General features: G+C 44.5%; 1 protein-coding gene across 1 annotated transcript in view; it reads left to right on the forward strand.

Annotated features, from left to right (window-relative positions):
- Positions 1-921: 921 nt before the first annotated feature.
- The window catches only part of SLC22A18 (solute carrier family 22 member 18), an 83,389-nt gene continuing 56,776 nt past the window's right edge, over positions 922-27,534 (forward strand). Inside the window, exons 1-6 of the mRNA XM_027868682.1 lie at positions 922-1,017; positions 1,185-1,362; positions 1,479-1,807; positions 4,633-4,730; positions 5,513-5,658; positions 21,199-21,331. Of these exons, the coding sequence (XP_027724483.1) occupies positions 922-1,017; positions 1,185-1,362; positions 1,479-1,807; positions 4,633-4,730; positions 5,513-5,658; positions 21,199-21,331 (980 nt within the window). The remainder of the gene's footprint in view (positions 1,018-1,184; positions 1,363-1,478; positions 1,808-4,632; positions 4,731-5,512; positions 5,659-21,198; positions 21,332-27,534) is intronic.

Here is a 27,534-nt window from a genome sequence, read left to right on the forward strand (position 1 = left end):
TACACATACACATACCTGCATACACACTTCCACATACACACACACACACACACACCTACACAGACACACACGGACACACACACAAGCCATCCAGGGGCTCCCTGGATCCCCAGTGCCTCCTGCCCCTTGCCTGCCATGCACCCTACTCTGGGCTTCTCCAAGCCTCCCTGTCCCACCAGGCCCACCTCCAGCCCACCTCTACCTGGCTGTCCCAGGCCCATGAGCTACCTTGTCAGCTGGTGTGTACAATCTCAGCTCTCAGAGGTCGAGCACAACGGGCTCCTTTCCACAGGCCCCCAGGATGTCAGAGTTAAGGATCGTGAGGTCTGACCCCCTTGTGTTGGGGGAAGGGGCCCCCAGACAGGAGATGGCAGAGCCAGGACTCCCCAGTGGTGGAGTAGGAAGGAATGATGGAGGCCAGGGTTGCTCAGTCACTGCCTGTCTCAGAGCCTCAATTTCTACATCTGTAAAATGGAAATAATGGTCTCTGTACTCCCTGCCTCTCAGGGCTATTGTGGGGAAATAGAATCCAGTTGGTCAATGCTGTGATTGACTACTGGCTGGTCTGCCTAGAGGCTGGAGGGGAGGGCCGGCCGGAGCTGGGTCCAGTCACTCTGGAGGAAGGGAATCTGTTGCATCCTGTCTCTCCCGTGGGCGAGGGGAGTGACTCCGCAGATCTCCTCAGGGTAATGAGTAACCGAGTTGTCCAGCAGGGACAAAGTCTTTGTCCTTGAACCTGCGACTTAGAACACCCATTGTCCACCTAAGAACTAGGGACGTCACCCAGGGCCGGCTGCAGGAAACGGACCAAGGAGCCTGGGGGAGGGGGAACCTGAGGAGCCCAGGAGGCAGGCTCGGAGCCCTCTGAACCCGAGGAGTGAGCCAGGAAGGACCAGTCCTAAGACCATCCCCCTTCTTTCCATGGATCGGGAAACTGAGGCCCAGAGTGGGCAAGTCACTGTGCGGTGGGAGGCCTCCCAGGCCGTGAGCAGCAAAGCCCGGCGCTTCTGGTCGCCAGTCAGCCGGTCAACAAGCATTTACATGTGCCAAGCACTGAGCTGAGTGATGAAGATACAAGAAGCAGGCAGAAAGGGTCCTGCCCGCTGGGAGCTCCCATTCTAGTGCTGCCCCTTACCCACCAGCCCTAGCCATCATCCTTGGCGGGTGATTATCCCCATTTCCAGATGAGGAAACTGAGGCTCCATTGCCACCCAGGGAGGAGGCTCCTGGTCCCTGACTTCTCGGCCCTACTTCGAGGCTGTAATACTTTCCCGCATTGGAGATCGAAGCCCCGACATGGGGTACAGATTCCTGGGAATGCTCAGGCTGCTCTGGAGCTGGCATTTCTGAAGCCGCCTCCAGGTGTCAGAAGGCGGGGCTGTGGTGGTTTAAATTTCCTCTCTCCACCCTTGGAACCCAAGAAACTTTCCCCTGGAGACCCAGCCTCCTTCCTTCTCCTCCTCTCCCTCCAGGCTGAGTCCCCGCCCAGCACAGCACCATCCAGGCAGGTGGCCCGCAGTCAAGAGGACTTTGGCAGCCAGGGTGCCCAGCTGCAGCTGAGCGGGTCCCCTGCTGCCTCCCCTCTTCTCAGGTCCCTCCTGTAGTCTATGCCAGCAGCCGGGACCCCAGCCAGGCCAGGATGCAGGAAGACGCCCACCTCCAGCAGGGGAGGAAGGCCCAGGGAGGCCTCCGGAAGGAGACCCCAGCCTCTCCAGGAGACATGGGCCGACAGTTTGTCCTCCGGGTAACCTACCTGCTCACTGCTGTGGAGTTCACCTGCCTCTTCATGCAGTTCTCCATTTTGCCGGTGAGTAGTCCTGCTGGGGGGTGGGGCCTGGCGGTGGGAAGGGGACCTAGCCCAAGGCCCTTTGGGAGGGCAGCTAAGTGCCAGCCAAAGCTCCCTCCCATAGACGTCTGAACAGGGTTGGACATGGGCCAAGGGCAGAGCTCGGATGAACCAGGGCTGCTGTTGTGGGGGAGGGAGGCTCGTCCTGGGCAAAGATGCACTGGAAGGAGCCCTGGGTGTGGAGTCACAAGACCTAGGTTCTAGAATAGGCTCCTCCATGAACTCTGTGGATGACCTCAGACAAGTCCCTTCACCCCCAGGCCCCAGGCCCCGGGCCTCTCCAATCCGTCAGGCTGCCTCTCCATGTCCTGCTCAGGGGCTCACCTGTAAGGGTAGTGTAGCCCACTAGAGGCGCACTGGCCAGGAGACCAGACACCCGCATTCAAGGCTCAGCCCTGCCATGAATTGGTTGTGTGATCTTGGACAAGACACGTGCCCTGTCTGGGCCTCAGTTTCTTCACCTATAAAAAGGGTACCCTGATGCCCGTCCTACCCCTTTCTCAAGGCTGCTCTGCTCACCAAACGAAAGCACGGTCCTGAAAGCCCTCTGTAGACTGGACAGCTCCTCCCCCCGGCTCCCCAGTGGGGTCCCCAGGGGTGGGAGGGCCCTCAGAGGTGGCTGATGGAGGAGGGAACCGAGGCCCGAATGTGGAGAACGTCACCCAGAAAAGTGCCTTGCGCCAGAGCTGGGCCTCAGCTCTTAGGTCTCCTGATGTCCCACATTGAGGAGGGTGGGGGCTAGTCAGCAGCTGGCATGTGGGTTTGGGCATCAGGGCAGGGCAGGGCAGGGGGGCTCAGAGGGAGGTCCAGTCAGAGTCCCCTGGGTTCCCCAGGATTCTCTGATGTGACTTTTCCCCCAGAGCAATGAGTGAAATGACCCAGCCCCATTCATTCCTGGCTCCCTGACTGCCCGGCTGAGAGACCTTGACCAAGTGCCAGAGGCCCCTCCTTTGGAAAAAGATGGGCTTAGATTTGGTTGGAGTGAATGAATGTCCAAGCACCCAGGTGGCCCATGCCCTGCGCCCTGACCTGAACTCTAGGGACAGAAATAGAACCATCATACAGTCTCTGCCCTGGAGAAGGTCCGGTGGTCCTGAGGGGGCTGCCACAGAACCGCTGGGCAGGCCCTCACTGTCATCTTCTGCCGCTGCCCCCAGGCTGGTGCCAAGGACTCTGCCAGTGAGAACCTTCGTTTCTGGCTCTTCCTACAGCTGCCTTGGTGCCCACGTAGCGAGGCCACGGGTCCCAAGTCCACGGAGGCTGTGTCCCCAGACAGGGTTGGTGGTCTGGCGGTGCCTGGGTTTTGCTGTTAGTGTCCACTGAGGCTAGAATGCCCCTCGGGCCCTCCCCACCTGTCCCGCCTGGACACTGCAGCCTTCCCCCCCACAACCCACCTGCCCTGCCCACTGGGTATCCCCCCTCCTTGCACTCTTGGAAACCAGACCCTCCCCACAGGGCTCCAGGCCCGGGCCTGATCTCTCCTCGGGCCCCTGAAAGCACTAGGCCGGGAGGAGGTGGCTGTATGTCCTGGCTTCCGCTGCCTCCTCCGGGGGGCTCATGTGTTCATCTTTATCACCACCCCTTCCTCCCCGGGACGTCTTGTTAGCTGTCCAGGCTGCCCAGCTCCCATGGGTGCCCTGGCCTCTCCCTGACCCTGACCTCCACGCTTTCAGCCTTTCCGGCTCCTTCCCTCCCCCATACCCACCTTTCATCCTCACTGTGACTTCCAAGGCTTCCCACCCTGTGTTCTCCCACCCACCTCCCAGCTTGGCCTTTCTTCCCCATGATCCTGGCCCTGACGCTCAAAGACTATCAGTTTGAGATTTAGGGGAGGTGGGGCCTTCGAGGGCATATAGTCCAACCCTTTTTCTTGGAGGAAACTGAGTCCCAAAGATAAGTGACTTGCCCAGGGTTACAGTGTGCGAACTGGGCCTTCCTGACCTCAAGCCTACTGCTCTCCCCACTGCCCCACACTGCCTCATGTTAACCGATTAGCCAGAGGCTTCATGGTCCTTTGACCCTTGTGCCTTTGTCCTAACACTGGCAACATCTGGCCCAACCCCAAACCTGTGCTACCCCAACATCTGCCTTCCTTGTTCCAATCTCTGCTGCTGATGGAGCCGCTGGGGTGCTCCCAAGGGCACGTTCTCAGAAGGGCCCTCCCTACCGCACGGGACAGCCTGGGAGTCTGGCCTGAGGACTCCCCTCTCGCACTCTCCACTGATGACCCCCCAAGCCTTCTCTTCTGTCCCTAAAGCTCAGATGCCCCTTCCTAGCGGAGGAATCGTGGCCTACCTCCGGGAGACCGTCCACAGTGCGCCTCTCCCCTCCCAGGGCCATACATCAGGACATCTTGGCACTGCCCCCACTCTCCCCTCTTGGCTCCGGTCTCTGGGGGGAGAGATGGGCCTTCTCCTCCCCACGGCCAAGGCCTCACCTGTGCTCTTCATCCCAGGCCTTCCTGTCACCTTTAGAAGCCTGCCCTGGCTTTGCCTCCTCCTCCATCTTGCCCTCTCTCCTGGCTGCCCACAAGCATGCCCAGGCCTCCTCTGTTCTAAAACATGTTCAGCTTTCCTGGGTCTTCTTTGTGCACTCTCTCTCTCTCTGTCTGTCTGTCTCTCTCTCTCCCTGCCTCAGTTTCCTTACCTGTAAAAGAGGATGAGTAATTCCTGCCCAACCTTTCTCAGAGGTCATTAGGACAGCTTGGTAAGAGAAGGGATGGTAAAGCCTTCTAGAAGCCTGATGCCCTGCAGACAATAAGAGATGGTGTGCTTTTTGGGTTTCAGTATCTGGCGAAGGACCTGGGCCTGGACTCCGTGGGCTTTGGCTACCTACAGACCCTCTTTGGGGTTCTCCAGCTCCTGGGAGGCCCTATTTTTGGCAGGTAACATAACTCTCCCTCCTAAGAGAAGGGGGCCATGCCTTCTGAGGCACCCCCATTGCCTGCCTTCCCTGAGGAAGAGAGAGCACAGAGGGACGGGCCGGGGGTTGCTGGGGGAGCTGGGGGAGAGGGGGTGTCTCTGAACTGGGCCTCAGTGGATCTGCGTTCTTCATCTCAGTGCTGAGTTGAATTTGATGGGTGACCTGGGCAGGTGAGCTCCCTTCTCTGGGCCACATTTCTCCTGCCTGTAAAAGTCTGGGACTGGACTCAATTAGCTCTGAGAGGTCTCCTTGCTCTGCCTTCTAGAGGCTAAGCCTGAGTGCTTCCCTTCCCTCCAGGTTTGCAGTGAGGGGAGGGTGATGCCGCAGGCACACTAGGGCAAGGGGAAAGAAGTCAGTCAAGTGGAACTAGTTAGGACACTCCTCCCCTTTCCTCCTTCCTCCTCCTCTCTCTCCTCCCCTTCCTCGTCTTCCTCTATCTCTTCTCCTCCCCTTTCCTCCTTCCTCCTCCTCTCTCTCTTCTCCCCCTTTTCCCTCCTCCTTCTCCCTCTCCTCCCCTTCCTTCTTCCTCCTACTCTCTCTCCTCCCCTCCCCCTTCCTCCTTCCTCCTCCTCCTCCTCTTTCCCCTTCCCCTGGCTCAAAGCAGAAGGCCTGAAAGCAGTCTGAGGGGCTTGCCCTAACAGACCCCACGAGCCTCATTAGAATTGGTGTGAGGGCAGAAGGGTTTCCTGGGGGCCTGCTCGATGGACCTGAGCAGGGCAGCCTTATCTCTCTGTCTCCTCCCAGGTTTGCTGACCAGTGGGGGGCCCGGGCAGCCCTGACCCTCTCCTTCGTGGCTGCTTCTGGGTTCTACCTGCTTCTATCCTTCGCCACAAACGTCCCTCTCCTAGTGGCGTCCCGGATCCCAGCTATGTTCATGCATGCGCTCCCAGGTACTGGGGCTCCCCGAATGTCCTAGGGGTGGGGCGTGGAGGGAGAGAATATCTGGCCCCTAAATCTTATGGCCTGGCTTTGGGAATGGGGGGAGAGGCATGGGAAGGGGGAGGCAGAAGAGGGACAGAGAAGGATTTGGAAAGAGGCTCCTCCTTCCTTAGGCTATCCCAGCTCCCTGCCTTTCCTGGCCCGCTAGAAGGAGCATGGGCCCCAGCTCAGAAAATTACACCCAAATTCCGTCCTGCCACACACTATAGTGTGTGGCCCCAGTCAACACAATTCATAGCTTCTTCCAGCTCTGTTCAGCAACATGTGAATAGGAGAAGGGGAGATAGATGGTGGGGGGCAATCCAGGGCTGGAGTTTGTTGCAGTGTGAGCGGAGATAAGATAAAAGTGAAGGAACTGAGTGGAGGTGATGCTAATGTTGAACTGTTTAATTGTATGGTCAAGATCAGGGAGGGAGAATAATGAAGCCAGAACAGGGTTAAAGGTCTGAGGGAGCACTGGAGGGCAGAAGAGTTATAGCAGGGACCAAAAAGACATTTCGGAGAGAAACATAGGGAGACATGGGATGATAGGGATGGCTTTCTAACCCTAAATTGGTTATCCTATGGTAGAAGTCAACAAATACTTATTGTCTCCAACTCTGTCCTGGCTAGACTGCAGAGGAGACAGAGGTGGAGTGTACCCGGACTCTGCCCTAAGACAGCTTCCAGTTTGGGAAGACGGGAGGAGCAGACCCAGGCCTTCACCTCAGAAAGCTTATGCTCTAGGGAAGACAGAGGAAAGGCAGCCCCAAACCTTGGCCTTGGGGACCTAGCGCTGTAGGGGAGACAGAAGATATAGACCCAGGCTCTCTCCTAGACACTGGCTTCAGAGAGCTTATCATCTGATACAGGCAGAGGAGAAGCATCCTCAAGCCTTGGTCTGAGGGAAATGAGATGCCTAGCATTTGTAGCGGCCCCAGTCAGCGCAAGCCATGACAATCCAGGGCAAGATGGAACTGGCTGATTCTACTCTCTTCGTGCGGAGCCAAAACGGTGGGATAAGGCAGGAACTCACCTGGGCTGTCCCAAATTCACTTCCAAACAATGATAAAATAACACCTCAAAATGAATTTTGGAGTAGTAAAACCAGCAAAAAGACAGGGTGATAAAATTTTCCAGCCCAAGACAACTTAGAAGGCCAGCAGAAAAAGTTTGTCTCACTCAGGTAAAAGGGGAAAGCGGTTCAGTGCAGGTGGTATCTGAGCAAGCCAGCAGTGAGAGCCTGTGGTCCAGCCCAGGTCAGTGAGGAGGCCCTGCAGCACAAGTGCAGAAAGCCAGCAGAATATCAAGTTAGCTGTGGGGCTTCAAGCCCCCAGCACAGCACACCAGTGGCCTGCCTCTGTGACCCCAGTGCAGCAGGTGAGTGGCTAGTGGCCAGGCCCTGGTGCAAGAAACTTGGGACAGTGCCCTCTCCACTCCAGGAGCAGAGTTCAACTTCAAAAGCCACAAAATATTCAGGGGAAATGAGCAAAGAAAGGCACCTGACCCTAGAAAGTTACTGTGGCGACAGGGAAGATCAAAACACAAACTCAGAAAAGGAAAACAACGTCAAAATGCCTATACGCAAAGCCTCCAAGAAAAACGTAGACTGTTCTCACAGGCCCCAAAAGTCCTCCCAGAAGAATTCAAAAAGGATTTTAAAAATCAAATGAGAGAGGTAGAAGAAAAACTGGGAAATGAAATTAAAGTAATGCAAGAGAATCATGAAAAAAGAACAGCTTGGTAAAGTAACACAAAAAAAAATGGGGAAAGTTGTACAAAAACTGGCTGAAGAAAACAACCCCTTAAAAAGTAGAATTGGCCAAATGGAAAAGGAGGTACAAAAGCTCACTAAAAATAATTCCTTAAAAATTATAATTCGGCCAGTGAAAGCTAACAACTCCATGAGACATCAAGACTCCATCAAACAAAATCAAAAGTATGAAAAAATAGAAGAAAATGTGAAACATCTCATTGGAAAAACACTTGACCTAGAAAATAGATCTGAGAAAGATAATTTAAGAATTATCGGACTATGTGAAGGACATGATCAAAAAAAGAGCCTAGACATCACGTTTCAAGAAATTATCAAGGAAAACTGCCTTGATATGTTAGTTCCAGAGGGTAAAATAAAAATTGAAAGAATCTGCCAATTACCTTCTGAAAGGGATCCCAAAATGAAAACTCCCAGGAATATTATAGCCAAATTCCAGAGCTCCGAAGTCAAATCAAAAATACTGCAAGCAGCCAGAAAGAAGTAATTCAAATATCATGGAGCCACAGTCAGGATTACAAAGAATTTAGCAGCTTCTACATTAAAGGATCAGAGGGCTTGGAATATGATATTCCAGAAGGCAAGGGGGCTAAGATTAAAACCAAGAATCACCTACCCAGCAAAACTGAGCATAGTCCTTCAGGCAAAAAATAAATATTTAATGAAATAGAAGACTTTTAAGCATTCCTGATGAAAAGACCAGAGCTGAGTAGAAATTTTGATTTTCAAATATAAGAATTAAGAGATGCATAAAAAGATAAACAAGAAAGAGAAAACAAAAAATTCAATAAGGTTAAACTGTTTACAATCCTCCATGAAAAGATGATGCTTGTGACTCTTAACAACTGTATCACCATTAGGGCAGTTAGGAGTATATTTACATAGACAGAGGGTGCAGGTATAAATTGGCTTTGATGGGATACCCCCTCCCCAAAAAATTAAGGGGTGAAAAAGAGGATTGCATTGGGAGAAGAGGGAAGGGAGAGGTAGAATGGGGCAAATTATCTCACACAAAGAAACATGAAAGGCCTATTACAGCGAAGGGGAAAATGGAGGAGAGAGGGTACTGTTCAAATCAGAATTGGCCCAAAGAAGGAATAACATATACATTCAGTTGGGTATAGAAATCTATCTTACCCTATAAGGAAGAAGGAGGAGGGGCAGCTAGGTGGTGCAGTGGACAGAGCACCAGCCCTGAAGTCAGGAGGACCTGAGTTCAAATCCGGCCTCAGACCAAACACTTGACACTTACTAGCTGTGTGATCCTGGGCAAGTCACTTAACCCCAATTGCCTAAATAAATAAATAAAAGAAGGAGGGGAGGAGGGTAAGAAAGAGGGGCAAGACTGATAGAAGGGAGGACAGATTGCAGGAGGTGGTGGTCAGGAGCAAAATATTGGTGAGGAGAGACAGCGTGAAAGGAGAGAGAGAAAGAGAAGGGTAAACAGTAAGATGAAAGGAAATACACAGTTAGTGATAACTGTGAATATGAATAAGATGAACTGAGCCTATAAAATGGAAGTAGATAGCAGAGCAAATTAAAAATTCAGAATCCTACAATATATTGTTTACAAGAAACACACCTGAAGCAGAGAGACATGCACAAAGTAAAGGTAAGGGCTAGTGCAGAATCTGTAATGCTTCAGCCAAAGTTAAACCAAAAAAACCGCAGAGGTAGCTACCATGATCTCAGACAAAGCAAAAAAAAAAAAAAAAGATCTAATTAAAGAGATAAGGGATGAAATTACAACTTGTTTAAAGGTATCAAAGACAATGAATCAATACTAAACATATGTGCAACAAATGGTAGAGCATCCACATTTTAAAGAAATTAAATAAGTTACAGTAGGAAATAGACAGCAAAACTATACTAGTGGGGGACCTCAACCTCCCCCTCTCAGAACTAGATAAATCTAACTACAATATAAGCAAGAAAGAAGTTAAGGAGATGAGTAGAATTTTAGAAAAGTTAGATATTATAGACATATGGAGAAAACTGAATGGAGAAAGAAAGAAATATACCTTTTTTCTCAACAGTATGTGGCACCTACACAAAAACTGGCCATGTGTTAGGGCAAAAACAAAACAAAATCCTCAGAATCAAATGCAGAAAAGGTGGAAATAGTAAATGCATCCTTTTCAGATCATAATGTAATAAAAATTACGTTCAATAAAGAGCCATGGAAAAATAGATAAAAATTATTGGAAATTAAATATTCTAATCCTAAAGAATGAGTGAGTCAAGGAACAAATCATAAAAACAATCAAAAATTTCATTAAAGAAAATGAGAACAATAAGACAACATACCAAAATTTATGGAATGCAGCCAAAGAAGTACCTATGGGAAAATTTTTATCTCTAAACTCCTATATCAACAAAATAAAGAAAAAGCAGATCAATGAATTGGGTATACTGCTAAAAAAAGCTAGAATAAAAACAAATTAAAAATTCCCAATTAAACACCAAGTTGGGAATCCTGAAAATCAAAAAAGGGATTAAGAAAATTGAAAGTAAGAAAGCCATTGAACCAATAAATAAAATTAAGAGCTGGTCTTATGGGGAAAAAAAATCAATAAAATGGATAAGCCATTTGTTAATTTGATAGAAAAAAAAAGTAAGGAAGGAAACCAAATTATCAGTATCAAAAATGAAAAGGGTGAATTCACCATCAATGAAGAGAAAATTAAAGCAATAATTAGGCACCATTTTGCCCAATTATATGACAATAAATCTGATGACTTAAGTGAAATGGATGAATATTTATGAAAATATAAATTGCACATATTAATAGAAGAGGAAATAGAATGTTTAAATAACCCCATCTTGGAAAAAGAAATTGGGGGCAGCTAGGTGGTGCAGCAGATAGAGTTCCCACCTTAGAGTCAGGAGGACCTGAGTTCAAATCCACCTCAGACATTTGACACTTACTAGGTGTGTGACCCTGGGCAAGTCACTTAACTCCGATTGCCTCACCAAAAAAAAAAAAAAAAGAAAGAAAGAAAGAAAAGAAAAGAAAAAAAATTGAACAAGCCATCAATGAACTCCTTAAGAAAAAATTCCCAGGGCCAGATAGATTCACAAGTGAATTCTACCAAATATTTAAAGAACAATTAATTGGGGCAGCTAGGTGGTGCAATGGATAGAGCTCCAGCCTTGGAGTCAGGAGGATCTGAGTTCAAATCTGGCTTCAGACACTTGACACTTTCTAGCTGTGTGACCCTGGACAAGTCACTTAACCCTAATTGCCTCACCAAAAAAAAACAAAACCAAAAACAAAACAAGAAAACAATTAATTGCAATACTATGGGTGAAGGAGTCCTATCAAATTCCTTTTATGACATAAATATGGTGCTGATACCCAAGCCAGAAAGAGTGAAAACTGAGAAAGAAAACTATAGAAAAAGTTCCCTAATGAATATCAATGTGAAAATTTTAAATAAAATACTAGTAAGGAGATTACAACAATGTATCACAAGGATCATATACTATGATGAGGTGGAATTTATGCCACGAAAACTATCAGTACAATTGACCATATCAGTAACAAAACCAATAGAAATCCCATGGTTATCTCAATAGATACAGAAAAAGCTTTTGAAAAAATACAGCACCCATTCCTATTGAGTACTCTAGAGAGCACATAAATGGATCTTTCCTTAAAATGATAAGTAGTATCTATCTAAAAGCATTAGCAGGCATTATTTGTAATGGGGATCAGTTAGAAGGCTTCCTAAGAAGATCAGGGGTGAAGCAAGGATGCCCATTATCACACTTTTATTCAATATTGTACTAGAAATGTTAACTATAGCAGTAAGAGAAGAAAAAGAAATTGAAGGAATTAGAATAGAAAAGAGGAAATAAAACTATCACACTTTGCAGATGATATGATGGTATACTTAAAGAATCCTGAAGAATCAACTAAAAAACTAGGTGAAATAATTAACTTTAGCAAAGTTGCAAGATATAAAATAAAACATCAGCATTTCTATATATTACCAACAAAGTCCAGCAGCAAGAGATAGAAAGAAAAATTCCATTTAAAATAACTGTAAACAATATAAAATACTTGTGAGTCTATCTGCCAAGACAAACCCAAGAATTATATGAACACAATTGGAAAACACTTCTCACATAAATAAATTCAGATCTAAATAATTGGAAAAATATCAATTGTTCATGGCTAGGCTGAGCTAATATAATAAAAATGACAACTCTATCTAAATTTAATTTTTCAGTGTCATATCACTCAAACTAGCAAAAATTTATTTTATAGAGCTAGAAAAAATAATAACAAAAGTCATCTGGAAGAATAAAAGGTCAAGAGTATCAAGGGACTCAGTGAAAAGAAAATGTGAAGGACTGTGCTGTAGTAGTACCAGATTTCAAGCTGCATTATAAGATGGCATTCATCAAAACTATCTGGTACTGGCTAAGAAATAGAATTGTGGGCAAGTGGAAGGATTAGATATACAAGACATAGTAGTAAATGACCATACTAATCAGGCTTGTGATAAACCCAAAGATCCCAGCCTTTGGGACAAGAACTCACTATTTGACAGAAACCGCTGGTGAAACTGGAAAACAGTATGGCAGAAACTAAGCTTAGACCAACTTCTCACGCCCTGTACCAAGATAAGGTCAAAATGGGTACATAATTTAAACATAAAGGGTGATACCATAAGCAAATTAGGAGAGCAAGGAACAGTTTACTTGTCACAGTTATGGGTAAGGGAAGGATTTACAACTAAACAAGATATACAGAGCATTAAAAAATGTAAAATGGATAATTTTGATTATATTAAAAAAGGTTTGCACAAACAAAACCAATGCAACCAAGGGTAGAAGAAAAGCAGAAAGCTGGGAAACAATTTTTACAGCCAGTGTATCTGATAAAGGCCTCGTTTGTCAAACGTATAGAGAAATGAGTCAAATTTATGAGAATACAAGTCATTCCCCAATTGATAAATGGTCAAAGAATACAAACAGGAAGTTTTCAGATGAAGAAATCAAAGCTGTCTATAGTTACATGAAAAAATGCTCAGGAAAAGCTGGGCAGCTTTGAAAACAAAGTGTAGTATTTATTATTTAAGCTTTCTTGAAATGGAAATGTATTGTTTTATACTGAACCCTCTTTTATGTTCTGCTATGTACATGGTAATGGTTTTTTTCTCATTTTGTATATAAGTTTAAAATAAAAATATTTGGTTAATAAAAATAAATTAAAGAAAAAAGATTAAAAAAATAAAGAAAATGCTCTAAATCACTATTGATTAGAGAAATGCAAATTAAAACAACTCTGAGGTACTACCTCACATCTATCAGATTAAGTAATATGACAGAAAAGGAAAATGATAAATCTTGGAGGGGATTGAGAAAATTGGGACACTAATGTACTGGTGGTGGAGTTTGAATGGATCCAACCATTCTGGAGAGCAATTTGGAACTATGCCCAAAGGGCTATAAAACTGTGAATACCCTTTGATCCAACAGTTCCATACTAGGTCTGCATCCAAAAGAGATTTTTTTTTTTTTTTGCTGAGGCAATCGGGGTTAAGTGACTTGCCCAGGGTCACACAGCTAGTAAGTGTCAAGTGTCTGAGGCCAGATATGAACTCAGGTCTTCCTGACTCCAAGGCTGGAGCTCTATTCACTGCACCACCTAGCTGCCCCCAAAAGAGTTTTTAAAAAAGGAGAGGAACCTATTTGTACAAAACTATTTATCAAAGCTCTTTTTGTGTTGGCAAAAAATAGGAAACTGAAGAAATGCCTATCATTTGGGGAATGTATGAACAAGTTGTGGTATTTAATTGTAATGGAATACTATTTTGTCATAAGAAAAGATGAGCAGGCTGATTTCAGAAAAACCTGGGAAGACTTACATGACTGATACTTCGGGAAGTGAGCAGAACCAGGAACACATTGTACACAGTAACAGTAACATTGTATAATGAACAGCTAGTGACCCAAGATGATTCCAAAGGCTTCATGATGCTGTCCACCCCAGAGAGCACTGAATGCTGATCACACAGATTTGTTTTCACTTCCTTTATTTTTATCATTTTTTTTCTTTTGGTCTGTGTCTTCTTTCACAATATGACTAATATGGAAATAGGCTTTGCATGACTACACATGCATAACCGATATCAAATTGCTTACTGTCTCAGGGAGGTAAAGGATGGAGAAAATTTGAAACTCAAAATCTTAGAATTGAATGTTAAAAATTGTCTTTACATGTAATTGGAAATATATATATATATATATATTTAAAGATTGAATTGACCCCTGAAACAATCAGTCAGCCAGTCAACAAGCATTTATGCAGTTCCTACTATGTGCCAGGCACTGTGCTGAGCACCAGGGATACAATGAAAGTCAAAAGACAGACTGTGACACTGTGTCTCTCACCCACTAGGAGCCACGGGAAGTCAGAGAAGGGGGGTGGGGTTGTGGGGGGCGGGGGCGGAGGAGCTAGAGCTGGTACCTGCCAGTTTCTATGAGCACAGAGGAAGGACAGGCGTTCCAAGCAAGGGGAGCACCGTGAGTAAAGTTGGGGACCGGAGAAGGAGCCTCGTGCGCCAGCATACACAGACTGCAGCGTACCGATCTCCAGGGAACAAATCCTGGGTTTTGAATCCAAGACCCTGGTGTGCTTGAATCTGGACTCTGGAGGCCTCAGTTTTCCCCTCTATAAAAGAAGAGGGGTGGGTCTAAATGGTTTTAGGAGCCTAACATTTAAGATCACAGAATTAAATTAGTGTGGAACGTTTCTAAGTTAAAAACTCCATGAAAGCAGTGATCATAACAGGTTTTGCCCTGTGTGTGACATAACCACATATAAAAGCCTCCAGAGTCAGGCAAAGCTACCCTTTAAAAGCAAGAAAGCTGCACATTCAATATTCACATCAGCAGCCACTGATGGGCAGATGCTGTACATTTACATTCATGCCCATGAGGGGACATCTCAGTGAGATCACTACCAGGCTTGTTCCTTTTTTTTTCTTTTTAATAATTAATTTATTCATTTTTAGTTTTCAACATTCACCTCCATAAGCTTTTGAGTTTTAACTCCCTCCCTCATCTCTCTCCTCCCCCAAGATGGCATGCAATATGATATAGGCTCTACATATACTTTCCTATGAAATATATTTTCACATTAGTCATGATGTAAAAAAGAATTAGAACTAATGGGAGGAACCACGAGAAAGAAGAAACAAAACAAACCAACAGAAGAAAAGGAGAAAATAGTCTGCTCCCATCTGCATTTAGACTCCAATAGTTCTTTCTCTGGATGTGAATAATATTTTTCATCATGAGTCTTTTGGAGATGTCTTGGATCTTTGCATTGCTGAGAAGGGCTGAATCTATCAACATTAGTCATCATAGTGTGGCTGTTATTGCGTACAATGTTCTCCTGGTTCTGCTCACTTCACTCAGCATCAGTTCATTCAAGTCTTTCCAGGTTTTTCTGAAGTCTGCCTGCTCATCATTTCTTATAGCACAATAGTATTCCATTACATTCATAAACCACAACTTGTTCAGCCATTCCCCAATTGATGGGCATCCTCTCAATTTCCAAATCTTTGCCACCACAGAAAGAGTTGCTATAAATACTTTTGCACATGTGGGTCCTTTTCCCATTTTTATGATCTCTTTGGGATATAGCCCTAGAAGTGCTATTGCTGGGTCAAAGGGTATGCACATTTTTATAGCCCTTTGGGCATAGTTTCAAATTGCTCTCCAGAATGATAGGATCATTTCACAACTCCACCAACAATGTATTAGTGTTCCAATTTTCCCACATCTTCTCCAACATTTATCATTTTCCTGTTTTGTCATGCTGGTCAATCTGATAGGTGTGATGTGGTACCTCAGAGTTGTTTTGGTTTGCATTTCTCTAATCAATAGTGATTTAGAGCATTTTTTCATATGACTATAGATGACTTTACTTTCTTTATCTGAGAACTACCTGTTCATAACCTTTGATCATTTATCAATTGGGGAATGACTTGTATTCTTATACATTTGACTCAGTTCTCTATATATTTTAGAAAAGAGGCCTTTATCAGAGACACTGGCTGTAAAAATTGTTTCCTAGCTTTCTGCTTCCCTTATAATCTTGGTTGCATTGGCTTTGTTTGTGCAAAAACTTTAATTTACTGTAGTCAAAATCATCCATTTTGTATTTTATAATGTTCTCTATCTCTTGTTTGGTCATAAATTCTTCCCTTCTCCATAAATCTGATAGGTTAACTATTCCTTGCTCTCCTAGTCTGCTTATAGTATCAGTCTTTATATCTAAATCATGTACCCATTTTGACTTTATCTTGGTATAGGGTGTAAGATGTTGGTCTACGCCTAGTTTCTGCCATACTATTGTCCAGTTTCCCCAGCAGCTTTTGTTAAATAGTGAGTTCTTACCCCAGAAGCTGGAGTCTTTGGATTTATCAAGTAGTAGATTACTATAGTCATTGACTGTTGTGTCTTGCATACCTAACCTATTCCACTGGTCCACCACTCTATTTCTTAGCCAGCACCAGGCGGTCTTGAAGATTGCTGCTTTATAATACAATTTAAGTTCTGGTACAGCTAGGCCACCTTCCCTTGCATTTCTTTTCATTAGTTCCCTTGATATTCTGGAACTTTTGTTCTTCCAGATGAGTTTTTTATTGCTTTTCTAGCTCTATAAAATAATTTTTTGGCAGTTTGATTGGTATGGCACTGAATAAGTAAATTAATTTAGGTAGAATTGTCATTTTTATTATATTAGCTCGGCCTACCCATGAGCAACTGATATTTTTCCAATTATTTAGATCTGACTTTATTTGTGTGAGAAGTGTTTTGTGATTGTGTTCATATAGTTCCTGAGTTTGTTTTCGCAGGTAGACTCCTAAATATTTTATAATATTTACAGTAGCTTTAAATGGAATTTCTCTTTCTATCTCTTGCTGTTGGGCTTTATTAGTAATATATAGAAATGCCAATGACTTATGTGGGTTTATTTTATATCCTGCAACTTTGCTAAATTTGTTTATTATTTCAAGTAATTTTTTACTTGATTCTCTAGGATTCTGTAAGTATACCATCATATCATCTGCAAAGAGTGATAGCTTTGTTTCTTCGTGGCTTATTCTAATTCCTTCAATTTCTTTTTCTTCTCTTATTGCTAAAGTTAACATTTCCAGTACAATATTGAATAACAATGGTGATAATGGACATCCTTGTTTCACTCTTGATCTTATTGAAAATGCTTCTAGCTTATCCCCATCACATATAGTACTTGCTGATGGTTTTAGATAGATGCTGCCTATCATTTTACAAAAGACTCCATTTATTCCTGTGCTCTCTAGTGTTTTTAATAGGAATGGGTGTTGTATTTTGTCAAATGCTTTTTCTGCATCTATTGAGATAATCATATGATTTCTGTTAGTTTTGTTGTTCATATGGTCAATTATGTTGATAGTTTTCCTAATATTGAACCAGCCCTGCATTCCTGGTATAAATCCTACCTGGTCTTAGTGCATTATCCTTGAGATTAGTTGCTGTAATCTCTTTGCAAATATTTTATTTAAAATTTTTGCATCTATATTCGTTAGGGAAATTAGTCTATAATTTTCTTTCTCCGTTTTGGCTCTTCCTGGTTTAGGTATCAGCACCATATTTGTATCATAAAAAGAATTTGGTAGGACTCCGCCTGTTTTCCCAAATAGTTTCTATAGTATTGGAATTAATTGTTCTTTAAATGTTTGATAGAATTCACTTGTAAATCCATTTGGCCCTGGAGATTTTTTCTTAGGGACTTCATTGTTCAATTTCTTTTTCTGAAATGGAGTTATTTAAGTATTTTACTTCCTCTTCTGTTAATCGGGGCAATTTATGTTTTTGTAAATATTCATCCATTTCACTAATTGCCAAATTTATTGACATACAGTTGGGCAAAATAGCTCCTAATTATTGTTTTAATTTCTTCTTCATTGGTGGTGGATTCACTCTTTTCATTTTTGATACTGGTAATTTGGTTTTCTTCTTTCTTTTTTTTAAAGTCAAATTAGCCAAAGGTTTATCTATTTTATTGGTTCTTTTCCTAAAACCAGCTCTTGGTTTTATTTATTAGTTCAATAGTTTTCTTAATTTCAATTTTATTAATCTCTCCTTTGGTTTTCAGAATTTCTAATTTGGTATTTAATTGGGGATTTTCAAGTTGTTCTTTTTCTAGCTTTTTCAGTTGCATGTCCAATTCATTGATTTCTTCTTTCTCTATTTTGTTTATATAAGCATTTAGAGATATAAAACTTCCCCTAAGGACCACTTTTACTGCATCCCATAAGTTTTGGGATGTTGTCTCATTATTGTCTTTCTCTTGGATGAAGTTGTTGATTGTTTCTATGATTTGTTGTTTGACCCACTCATTCTTTAGGATTAGATTGTTTAGTTTCCAATTAATTTTAGTCTATCTTTCCGTGGTCCTTTATTACATGTAATTTTTATTGCATCATAGTCTGAAAAGGATGCATTTAATATTTTTGCCTTTCTGCATTGAATTGTGAGGTTTTTATGCCCTAGTACATGGTCAATTTTTGTGTAGGTGCTATGTAACACCAAGAAAACAGTATATTCCTTTCTATCCCCATTCAATTCTCTCCAGAGGTCTACTATATCTAACTTTTCTAAAATTCTATTCATCTCTTTAACTTTTTTCTTGTTTATTTTGTGGTTAGATGTATCTAGTTCTGAAGGTGCGGGGTTGAGGTCTCTAACTAGTATAGTTTGGTTATCTATTTCTTCCTGTAACTCCCTTTAACTTCTGCTCTAAGAATTTGGATGCTATACCACTTGGTGCATATATGTTTAGTAATGATATAACTTCATTGTCTATGATACCTTTTAGCAGGATGTAATTTCTTTCCTTATCTCTTTTAATCAGATCCATTTTTGCTTTTGCTTTGTCTGAGATCAGGATTGCTACCCCTGCTTTTTTTTTTTTTTTACTTCAGCTGAAGCATAATATACTCTACTCCATCCTTTTACCTTTACCCTGTGTGTATCCCTCTGCTTCAAATACATTTCTTGTAAACAACATATTGTAAGATTATGGTTCTTAATCCACTCTGCTATCTGCTTCCATTTTATGGGAGAGTTCATCCCATTCATATTCAGAGTTATGATTACTATCTGTGTCTTTCTCTCCAACCTATTTTTTCCCCTGTTTATGCTTTTCTCTCTCCTTTCTCCCTTTCCTTCCTCACTAGAATTCTGCTTTCAACCACTGCCTCCCTCAGTCTGCCCTCCCTTCTATTAGCCCACTCCTTTTTCTTCACCTTTACCCTTACTACTTCTTCCCTCCTTCTTTTCTTTTCCCTTTCCCCTCCTACTTCCTATAGGGTAAGTTAGATTTCTATACTTGTGTGTGATATTCCCTCTTTGAACCAAATCTGATGATAGTAAGGTTCAAACAATGCTCATCTCCCTCCCTTTTTTCCTTCTACTGTAATAGGCTTTTGTGTCTTTTCATGTGATGTAATTTACCCTTGTCTGCCTCCTCCTTTCTTCTTCTCCCAGTACAATTCCTTTTCACCACTTAATTAGATTTTTTTATCATCACATCAAAGTCAACTTATACCCATGTCCTCTGTCTATGTATACCCATTTTAAATGTCATGATAACAATACAGTTCTTAAGAGTTACAAGTGTCATCTTCCCTTGTAGGGATATAAACAGTTTGCTTTTATTAATAACATGTTTTTTTCTTTCCTGTTTACCTTTTTATGCCTCTCTTGAGTCTTGTGTTTGAAGATCACATTTTCTGTTGAGCTCTGGTCTTTTCATCAAGAAGGTTTGGAAGTCCCCCATTTGATTGACCATCTCTTCCCCTGAAAGATTATGCTCAATTTCACTGGGTAGTTGATCCTTGGTTGTAATCCAGACTCCTTTGCCTTACAGAATACTGTATTCCATGCCCTCTGATCTTTTAATGTAGAACCTGCAAGGTCCTGCATAATTCTGACTATGGTTCCATGATATTTAAATTGTTTCTTTCTGGCTGCTTGCAATATTTTCTCTTTGACCTGGTAATTTTGGAATTTGGCTACAATATTCCTTGGTGTTTGATTTGGGATCTCTTCAGGAGGTGATCAGTGGATTCTTTGAATGATTATTTTACCCTCTGGTTTTAGGACCTCGGGGCAATTTTCATTTATGATTTCCTGAAAGATGCTGTCTAGACTCTTTGTTTCATCGTGGTTTTCAGGTAAACCAATAATTTTTAAATGATCTCTCCTGGATCTATTTTCCAGGTCAGTTGTTTTACCAATGAGGTATTTTATCTTCTCTTCTATTTTTTCATTCTTTTGTTTCTGTTTGACTGATTGTTGGTGTCTCATAGAGTCATTAGCTTCCACTTGCCCAGTTCTAATTTTTAACGTATGGTTTTCTTCTTTTAGATTTTTCCTTTTGGCCCATTTTGCTTTTTAAGGAGTTCTCTTCAGTGAGTTTTTGTGCCCCCCATTCCATTTGACCAATTCTACTTTTTAAGGAGTTGTTTTCTTCAGTGCACTTTTTTTTCCCATTTGACCAATTGTATTTTTAAGGACTTGTTTTCTATAGTTAATTTTGGTTCTTCCTTTCCCAAACTACTGACTTTCTCTTGCATACCTCTCATTTCTTTTCCCAACTTTTCTTCTACCTCTCTTATCTGACTTTTTAAATCCTTCTTGAGCTCTACCAAGGGGGCTTTTTGGACTGGAGACCAGTCCGTAGTCCTCTCGGAGGTTTTGGATGTGGGTATATTGACAATGTGGTCCTCTTCTGAATTTGTGCCTTGATCTTCCCTGTCCCCATAATAAGAATCTATTAATTAAGAATCTGAGGCCAGGCAAGCACTGCACCACCTAGCTGCCCCACAGAAGCACAGATTTAGAGAGGGAAGGGCATGGAGACACCATCCAGGCCACATTTCTCAATTGACAAGTGAGGAAACTGAGGCTCCAAAAAATGAAGGGACTTGCCAGGATCCCACAGCTCGTGGTGTCTGAGTTGGGATTTGAACCTTTCCTGATTCCCAGTTGTTTTAACCGCTAGCCCACCCTGCCTCCTCTGACTCCAGAGCCAGGCCTCCTTCCAGGGCACTGTAGTTCTTGAGTCTATGATCCTGGGGGGAGCAAGGAGTAGGCAATAAGGCTGGACAAGCAGGTCAGAGGAAAGCCTTGAATGCCAGACCAAATCTGAACTGTATCCCTTAGTCAAGAGGAGAGCCTCTGGAGACATTTGGGGGAACAGCAGGAACGTGGTCAGAGATGGGCATTGGAAAGATGAATGTGACGGTTTGTGGGAGGGAGGGGTGGCGGGACAGGGCAGAGGGACTGGCAGAAAGGCAAGGTCTGATCAGAGAGGCACACATACAGCTGAAGCTGCAAGGAGCTTTGGAGGCCATAAAGTCCTACCCCTCCCACTTTACAGATAAGAAAACCGAGCTCACAAGGAGAAGTGACTTGCCCAAGGTCATCCCCAGCATAATCCCCAGAGCCAGGAAAGAATGACCTTGGGTAGTGGTTATGGGAAAGGAAAGGAGTGGGAGGGTTTGAGAGAAGTTTCAGTGGCTGCAGAATGTCCAGGGCTTGGGGACCAGGAGGGTGTGGGCTGACAGGCATGGGAAGGACGCCTGGCCCTGCAGCAGAGGCAGCCCAGACACCCCCGGGGTCCTGGAGTGGACGTAAGCCTTATGCTCGTCTCCCTTTCTCCCAGGGGCCCAGATGGTCATCACAGACATGACGCCCCCAGCAGATCGCCCTGCAGCCCTGGGGAAGCTGGGCCTGTGCTTTGGAATAGGAATCATCCTGGGCTCCTTGCTTGGTGGAACACTGAACAGCAAGTTTGGGTGAGTGACCAGCTGCCTGCTGGCTTGGACCTTATGCCTATGTCTGGTGAGGAGGGAGCAAAATCTGGGAGAAGGTCGTCTCTGCTGGGCTCCTGGGGGATGAAGCTAGGCAGGAGCTGCGAGCAAAGGGGGCCGGGCACATGCTTGTGATTACATACACCAGTGAGGGAATACTCAACAGGTGGGCCTTGCTTAGATGGAGGCAGGGTGGCAGAGCAGGCAAAATGCGACCCTGGAGTCAGGAAGACCCGTCAGATGATAGTGGGCTGGTCACGTTTCTCTGTGCCTCAGTTTCCCCCTCTGTAAGCGAGGGTGATACCTGTAATGCCTGACAGGGCCATGGGGTGAGGGTGGAGGGAAGATAAATGAGATGATGGATGCAATGCCGTGGCAGACCCAAGACCCTTAGTGAAGGTCACTGATGGTCATCGATGTTGGTAGATGGACTTGAGGATAAAAGGGCCACAGCCTAGCCCCAAGGACTTAATGGGGAACCTTGTGGAGCTCTGGGGCCACACCAGAGGAGATGCTTAGCTTATTTCTGGATGGGGAGTGAAGGGCAGAGAGCATTATGGAAGGGGATAGAGCCTGGGGAAAGATCAAGAGGTCAAGCTTCTCTTCCCAGCTATGCCTCATGCTAGCCTTTCAACCCTTTACTTCTCTCGGCCTCAGTTTCCCTGTTCTCGCCCTTCTCATAGGCTTCTTGTGCCCAGAGTGAGGTTTTTGTAAATGGGAAAGCTCTGGACAAGCCGAAGTAAGTGGTGGACCTGAGGTCAGAGACTTTGATTCCTCAGTGACCTTGGGCAACCAGGCTCTCTTCCCTGTTCTTCAGTTTACCCAGCTATAAAATTAGGAGTTCGGCTCCCTTCAGGCTTTGAATTGCTCCTTGCTGTGCGTGGGCATTTGTGGAAGGCGGGGTGGGCATCCAAGGTGGGGGGGGGGGGGGGGGGGGGGCGGCTGAGCCTGCAATGACACTGTCTGCCAGCAGAGGGAGAAGCCAGCCACCCTTGAAAAGAGAAGATTGACGTGCAAACAGCCATACTTTTTTTTTCCTGGTACTTTCTTTTAGTATTATTATTATTATTAGTTTATTTTGATTTATCTACACTCACTTCCATAAGCTTTTGAGTTTTAAATTTTTCTCCTTCTTCCTCCCCACCTCCCTCCCCAAGATGGTGCACAATCTGATATAGGCTATACATATACATTCCTATTAAACATATTTTCACGTGAGTCATGTTGTAAGGAAGAATTAGAACCAATAGGAGGAACCACCAGAAAGAGGAAACAAAACAAAACAGAAGAAAAAAATAGCAAAGAGTATTCTTCTATCTGCTTTCAAACTCCATAGTTCTTTCTCTGGATGTGGACGGCATTTTCCATCATGAGGTCTTTGGAGATGTCTTAGATCCCTGAATTGCTGAGAAGGGCTGAGTCTATCAATATAAGTCATCACACAATGTGACCATTAACCGCGTACAATGTTCTCCTGGTTCTGCTCACATCACTCAGCATCAGACCATACAAGTCTTTCCAGGTTTTTCTGAAATCTGCCTGCTCATCATTTCTTATAGCACAATAGTATTCCATTACACTCATATACCACAACTTGTGCAGCCATTCCCCAATTGATGGGCATCCTCTCAATTTCCAATTCTTTGCCACCACAAAAAGAGCTGCTATAAATGTTTTTGCACATGTGGGTCCTTTTCCCATTTGTATGATCTCTTTAGGATATGGCCCTAGAAGTGCTATTGCTGGGTCAAAGGGTATGCACATTTTTATAGCTCTTTGGGCATAGTTCCAAATTGCTCCCCAAAATGGTTGGATCATTTCACAACTCCACCAACGATGCATTAGTGTTCCAATTTTCCCACATCTTCTCCAACATTTGTCATTTTCCTGTTTTATCATGTTGACCAATCTGATAGGTGTGATGTGGTATCTCAGAATTGTTTTGATTTGCATTTCTCTAATCAATAGTGATTTAGAGCATTTTTATATGACTATAGATGGTTTTAATTTCTTCATCTGAAAACTGCCTACTCATATCCTTTGACCATTTATCAATTGGGGAATGATTTGTATTCTTTTAAATTTGACTTAATTCTCTACATATTTTAGAAATGAGGTTGAGCTGTACTTTCCATGGGTATATGTGAGCCTGCACTGACCTCAGCCCTGGGCTGGGCCCAGAAACAGGCAGGTGGCAGGTCAGCCTGGCTGCCTAGGCCAGTCCAGGTCAGGGCACAGGACCAGGTGCCCCACTCTCCCCATCATCCAGGGAAGATTCTGAGGGGCTACAGACACCCAAGAAGCCAGAGGACTCTACCCAGTTCTCAGGAGTCAGGCCAGGCCAGATGAGATGGGAGGGAACTCTAAACCTGGGCCTCATCTCCGAAGGAAGTCCCAAAGCCAGAGGACTCACTGACTCCAGAGAGAACCGTCCCCAAGCCCTGGTCTCCCCTTTCACACCCATGCCCTGCCCAGGCCTCCCAACACTGCCCACAACCAAGTTTTTGGTCAGTGCCCAGTGCTTCTGGAGATCAGGGAGGCTGGTTTTGTGCCACAGACAGGAGGTCACCAAAAGCCCCTCAGAACAAGCAGTGCATATACTTACTTTGCTCAAAGTGTTTCTTTTTCTCCAAAAAATGCTGGGTTTTCCTCTTCCATGATTTCAATGTTTCCTCCAACCCAACAAGTATATGTTAAGTCTATGCCAGAAAGACCTGGGTTCAGGTGCAACTTATCTAAGCAAATCATTTCACTTCTCCCTAAATCAGCCAGCAGGTATTTATCAAGGCTTACTCAGTGCCGGGCACTGTCCTCGGAGCTAGGGATAGAAAGACGAAAGACTCTCCCAGCTCTAAGGATTTGTATTGGCAAAGACAATGTTCCACAGTTCCCTACACCGTCCCAACCAAAAAGTAAGTCCCTGTGCTCACACTTCATGCTGAGGAACAGGAGGCAAAAGTGGGATAGTGCCTGCCCTCCAAGAGCTTGCATTCTGCTGGGAGGGCACAACACAATCACCCAGAAGCAGCTCCTTGATGAGTGGAGGAGGAGGAGGCAGAGAAAGAGGAAGAGGACGAGGAGGAGGAGGAGGAGGAGAAAGCAGCAGCGACGGTAGCATCAGGAAAAGCTTCCTGTGGGAGGCAGGGCCGGAGCTGAGAGGGAAGGAGTCTGGGATTCTAAGAGATCAGAAGGGATGGCATTCCAAGCAGGTGGCTCAGCCCATGCAAGGGCTCAGACGGGAGGCTGAATGCCAAGTTCAGGAGTAGTTAGTAGCCTGGGCTGGCTAGAACTTAGACTACATTGAGTAAAAGTAATAAGCTTTGAGCCTGGAAAATTAGGCTGGTGAGGGGCTTTGTCTCAGGGCCAGAATTGAATCCCAATGCCAGAATCCAGAATCTTCTCTCCTCAGGAGTGTCCCTGCAGACTCCCAGAAAGGAGGGCAAAAGCCCTGGCTTTAGGGCCCACCTGTGCCTCATTTTTCTCACCGGTAAAATCAGGATAATGTTATATCCCAGACCTCAGAGGGGTGTTTGACCAAAGGGTTTTGTAAATGGTAAAGTGTAATAGAGAAATGAGCTGTGTGGCCATGGATGAAATTACCTCCCCTCTCTATGTCTCAGTTTCCCCACATTTAAACTGGGTTTAACACCCGCAAGGTTGTCGTCTGTACTTCTCAAGTCTTTTGTGATACTCAGATGAAACACTGTGTGTGAAAGTGCTTTGCCATGTATAACCTATAACAGATTGCCTGCTGTCTGAGGAAGGGGAGAGGGGAGGGAGGAAGAGAGAAAAATTGGGAACTCAAAATCTTATAAAAAATGAATGTTGAAAAAAAAGAAAGTGCTTCGTAAATTGTGAGCACATTGCTGTTTGTTGTGGCATCTCCACTGCCCTGCCCCCCGCAGGGCTTCCCTGGGGTTGGGGAGAAGTGTCCCTTGACACTTGAAGGGTGGGTGATAAGCACTGGAGCTCTCGCTGATCCCCCTAAGCTGGGAAGGCTGACCCAGAACCAGTCTCACTTAGGGGAGGAGGCCGATTACCTAATTAGGGGTTAAATTTTTCAACCATAAGTCGTAAAGGGAGAGAATCTGGCCTGGGGTAGATTGAGAAGAGACTACATGTTCTTTGGATTCCAAAAGCCAGATGGAGTCTCCTGTGAACAAAAACGGCAGAGGAGGCGCTCCACAGGCTGTCCACCAGATGGCACTAGACTGTCCCCGGGTTGCTTGGCCCAGACCTATTTCACAGATTTCTTAATGACTTGGGATAATGCACAGGACAGGCTTATCCAACATGCAGAGGGTCCTGGCTCCCCCTCAAGCCCTATGGTTGGAGCGTTACGGCGCCACTTGGCTAAGCAAGTCCCAGCTCTATCAAATACTAACTATGAGATTGTGGTTAAGCCTTCCGTGAGCCTCTGTTTCCTTCTTTGTAAGATGGAGATAAAATGGCCTGCACTTCCTGCCTCACATGCTATTTATGAAGTCCAAATTCAATCACATATATAAAGAACCTGAATTCAAATCCTGTGTCTGTCACTCTGAGACCTTGGGCGGTTCACTTAACCTCTGGAGGCCTAAGTTCGAGTCAGGGCTCTGGGTGAAATGACTTCGGAGGTCCCTGTGTGTGGTCACATGATGATAGGAATATCCGTTTCAGTGGGAATGTCCAGGGTTGTATTGGAAAGGGTCCTGGTGCTGGCATGGGCGCTTACCCACTGTGCCACTATAGGCCAAACATTCCGCCTCTCTGATCCTCAGTTTTGTCATCTGGACTATGGGGATGGAGATCTTCGCACTGTCCCCTTCTCAAAGCTGGGCTTTGTAAGGTGTGATCTAGGACATCACCGTCACCTTTGATGTTCCCCTTCTGGGTCTTCCTCATCCGTGGAGCTCAGACAGATCTGATGTCAAATTCTGACCATTTGAGCATGTCTTTCTAAGTATTCAGTAGATGCTAAATGTTTGCACCCTGCAGTACTTCTTTGGCCAATGTCTATGGTTTCCTTGCAATATCTTAACTGGTCACTAGGTCCAGACTCCTTAGGGATATGACCTTTCTAATTTCTGGTGGTGATCTCCTGGACCACCCTCCTCAAGTCCACAAACAAATCCTCACGACTCAGCTGTTGTTCAGTGCTGGGATTCATAAGGATATTGCCCATGGAGAACCTTTGGGTTCTGCTCTTGGATCTTGGTCCTTTCCTAGACTCCACTTGAAGGTAAACCAACAGCCATTATATCGGATTCGGGCAGTGGTGTGGACATATGGTGGGCCACACTCGGATCTCTTCAGGCAAAATGATATTGAGAGCTCAGCAGACGCCGAATGGTTTGGACATTCTCCTTGGAAAATGTTCTTGACAATTGAAATAAAATGTGGCGTTTTCTTGTCTTTGATATTGCTAAAGTGCAGGTCTAACTAGGTCAGATATACATCCCCTCCCCACCCCTAGCTCAATAAATTCCAGAAACTCCTTATTGCCCCTGGGATCAGATCCAATACTCTGTTTGCCATCAAAAGCCCTGCCCAATCTAAGCCCAACATATCTTTTTGACCTCATCAAACATTCTGCTTTCCAGCCAGATTGGCCTTTTCCACATTCTTCACACATAACGCTTCATCTCTCTCTGCTCTCTGTGCCCTTGTTCACATTGTCTGCCATGCCTAGAATGGGTGCCTGACCCTCCTCACTTCATCCTTTGAGAATCCCTCATTTTCTTCCAAGCCCAGCTCAGGCACCACCTTCTACTTGAACTGTTTCCTGCTCCCACAAGCTGCTGGTGTCCCCTAAAAGACTTTCTATTTGGTCTCTATTTTATCTGCACTTATATACATATGTGGTGTCTCCCATGACAAAATGTCAGCCCCTGGAGGGCAGATATTTTTTATATTGTACCCTGGTGCTTAGCAGAGCACCTGCTACATAGTAGGCTCTTAACGCTTGTTGTTTGCTAATGGTATTTATCTGTGACATATTTTAAATGGAGAAGTTTCCACACATAGACATCCAATCCTCCAGCATTCTTGTTATAGCCGGCTCTGTTGCATAGATTTGTAATACATGATGAGTGCAGGTTGGAGCCTAAAGCTTTGTGGTCATCAATGAAGGCCTTTTATTGTTATTACTGTCACCACCATCCTCATCACCACCATCATCGTTGTCTTGTTCATCTCCTGTTTTGATT

The sequence above is a fragment of the Vombatus ursinus genome, unplaced genomic scaffold, assembly GCF_900497805.2.
Source record: "Vombatus ursinus unplaced genomic scaffold, bare-nosed wombat genome assembly UNPS02014790.1, whole genome shotgun sequence".
Taxonomy (NCBI): Eukaryota; Metazoa; Chordata; class Mammalia; order Diprotodontia; family Vombatidae; genus Vombatus; species Vombatus ursinus.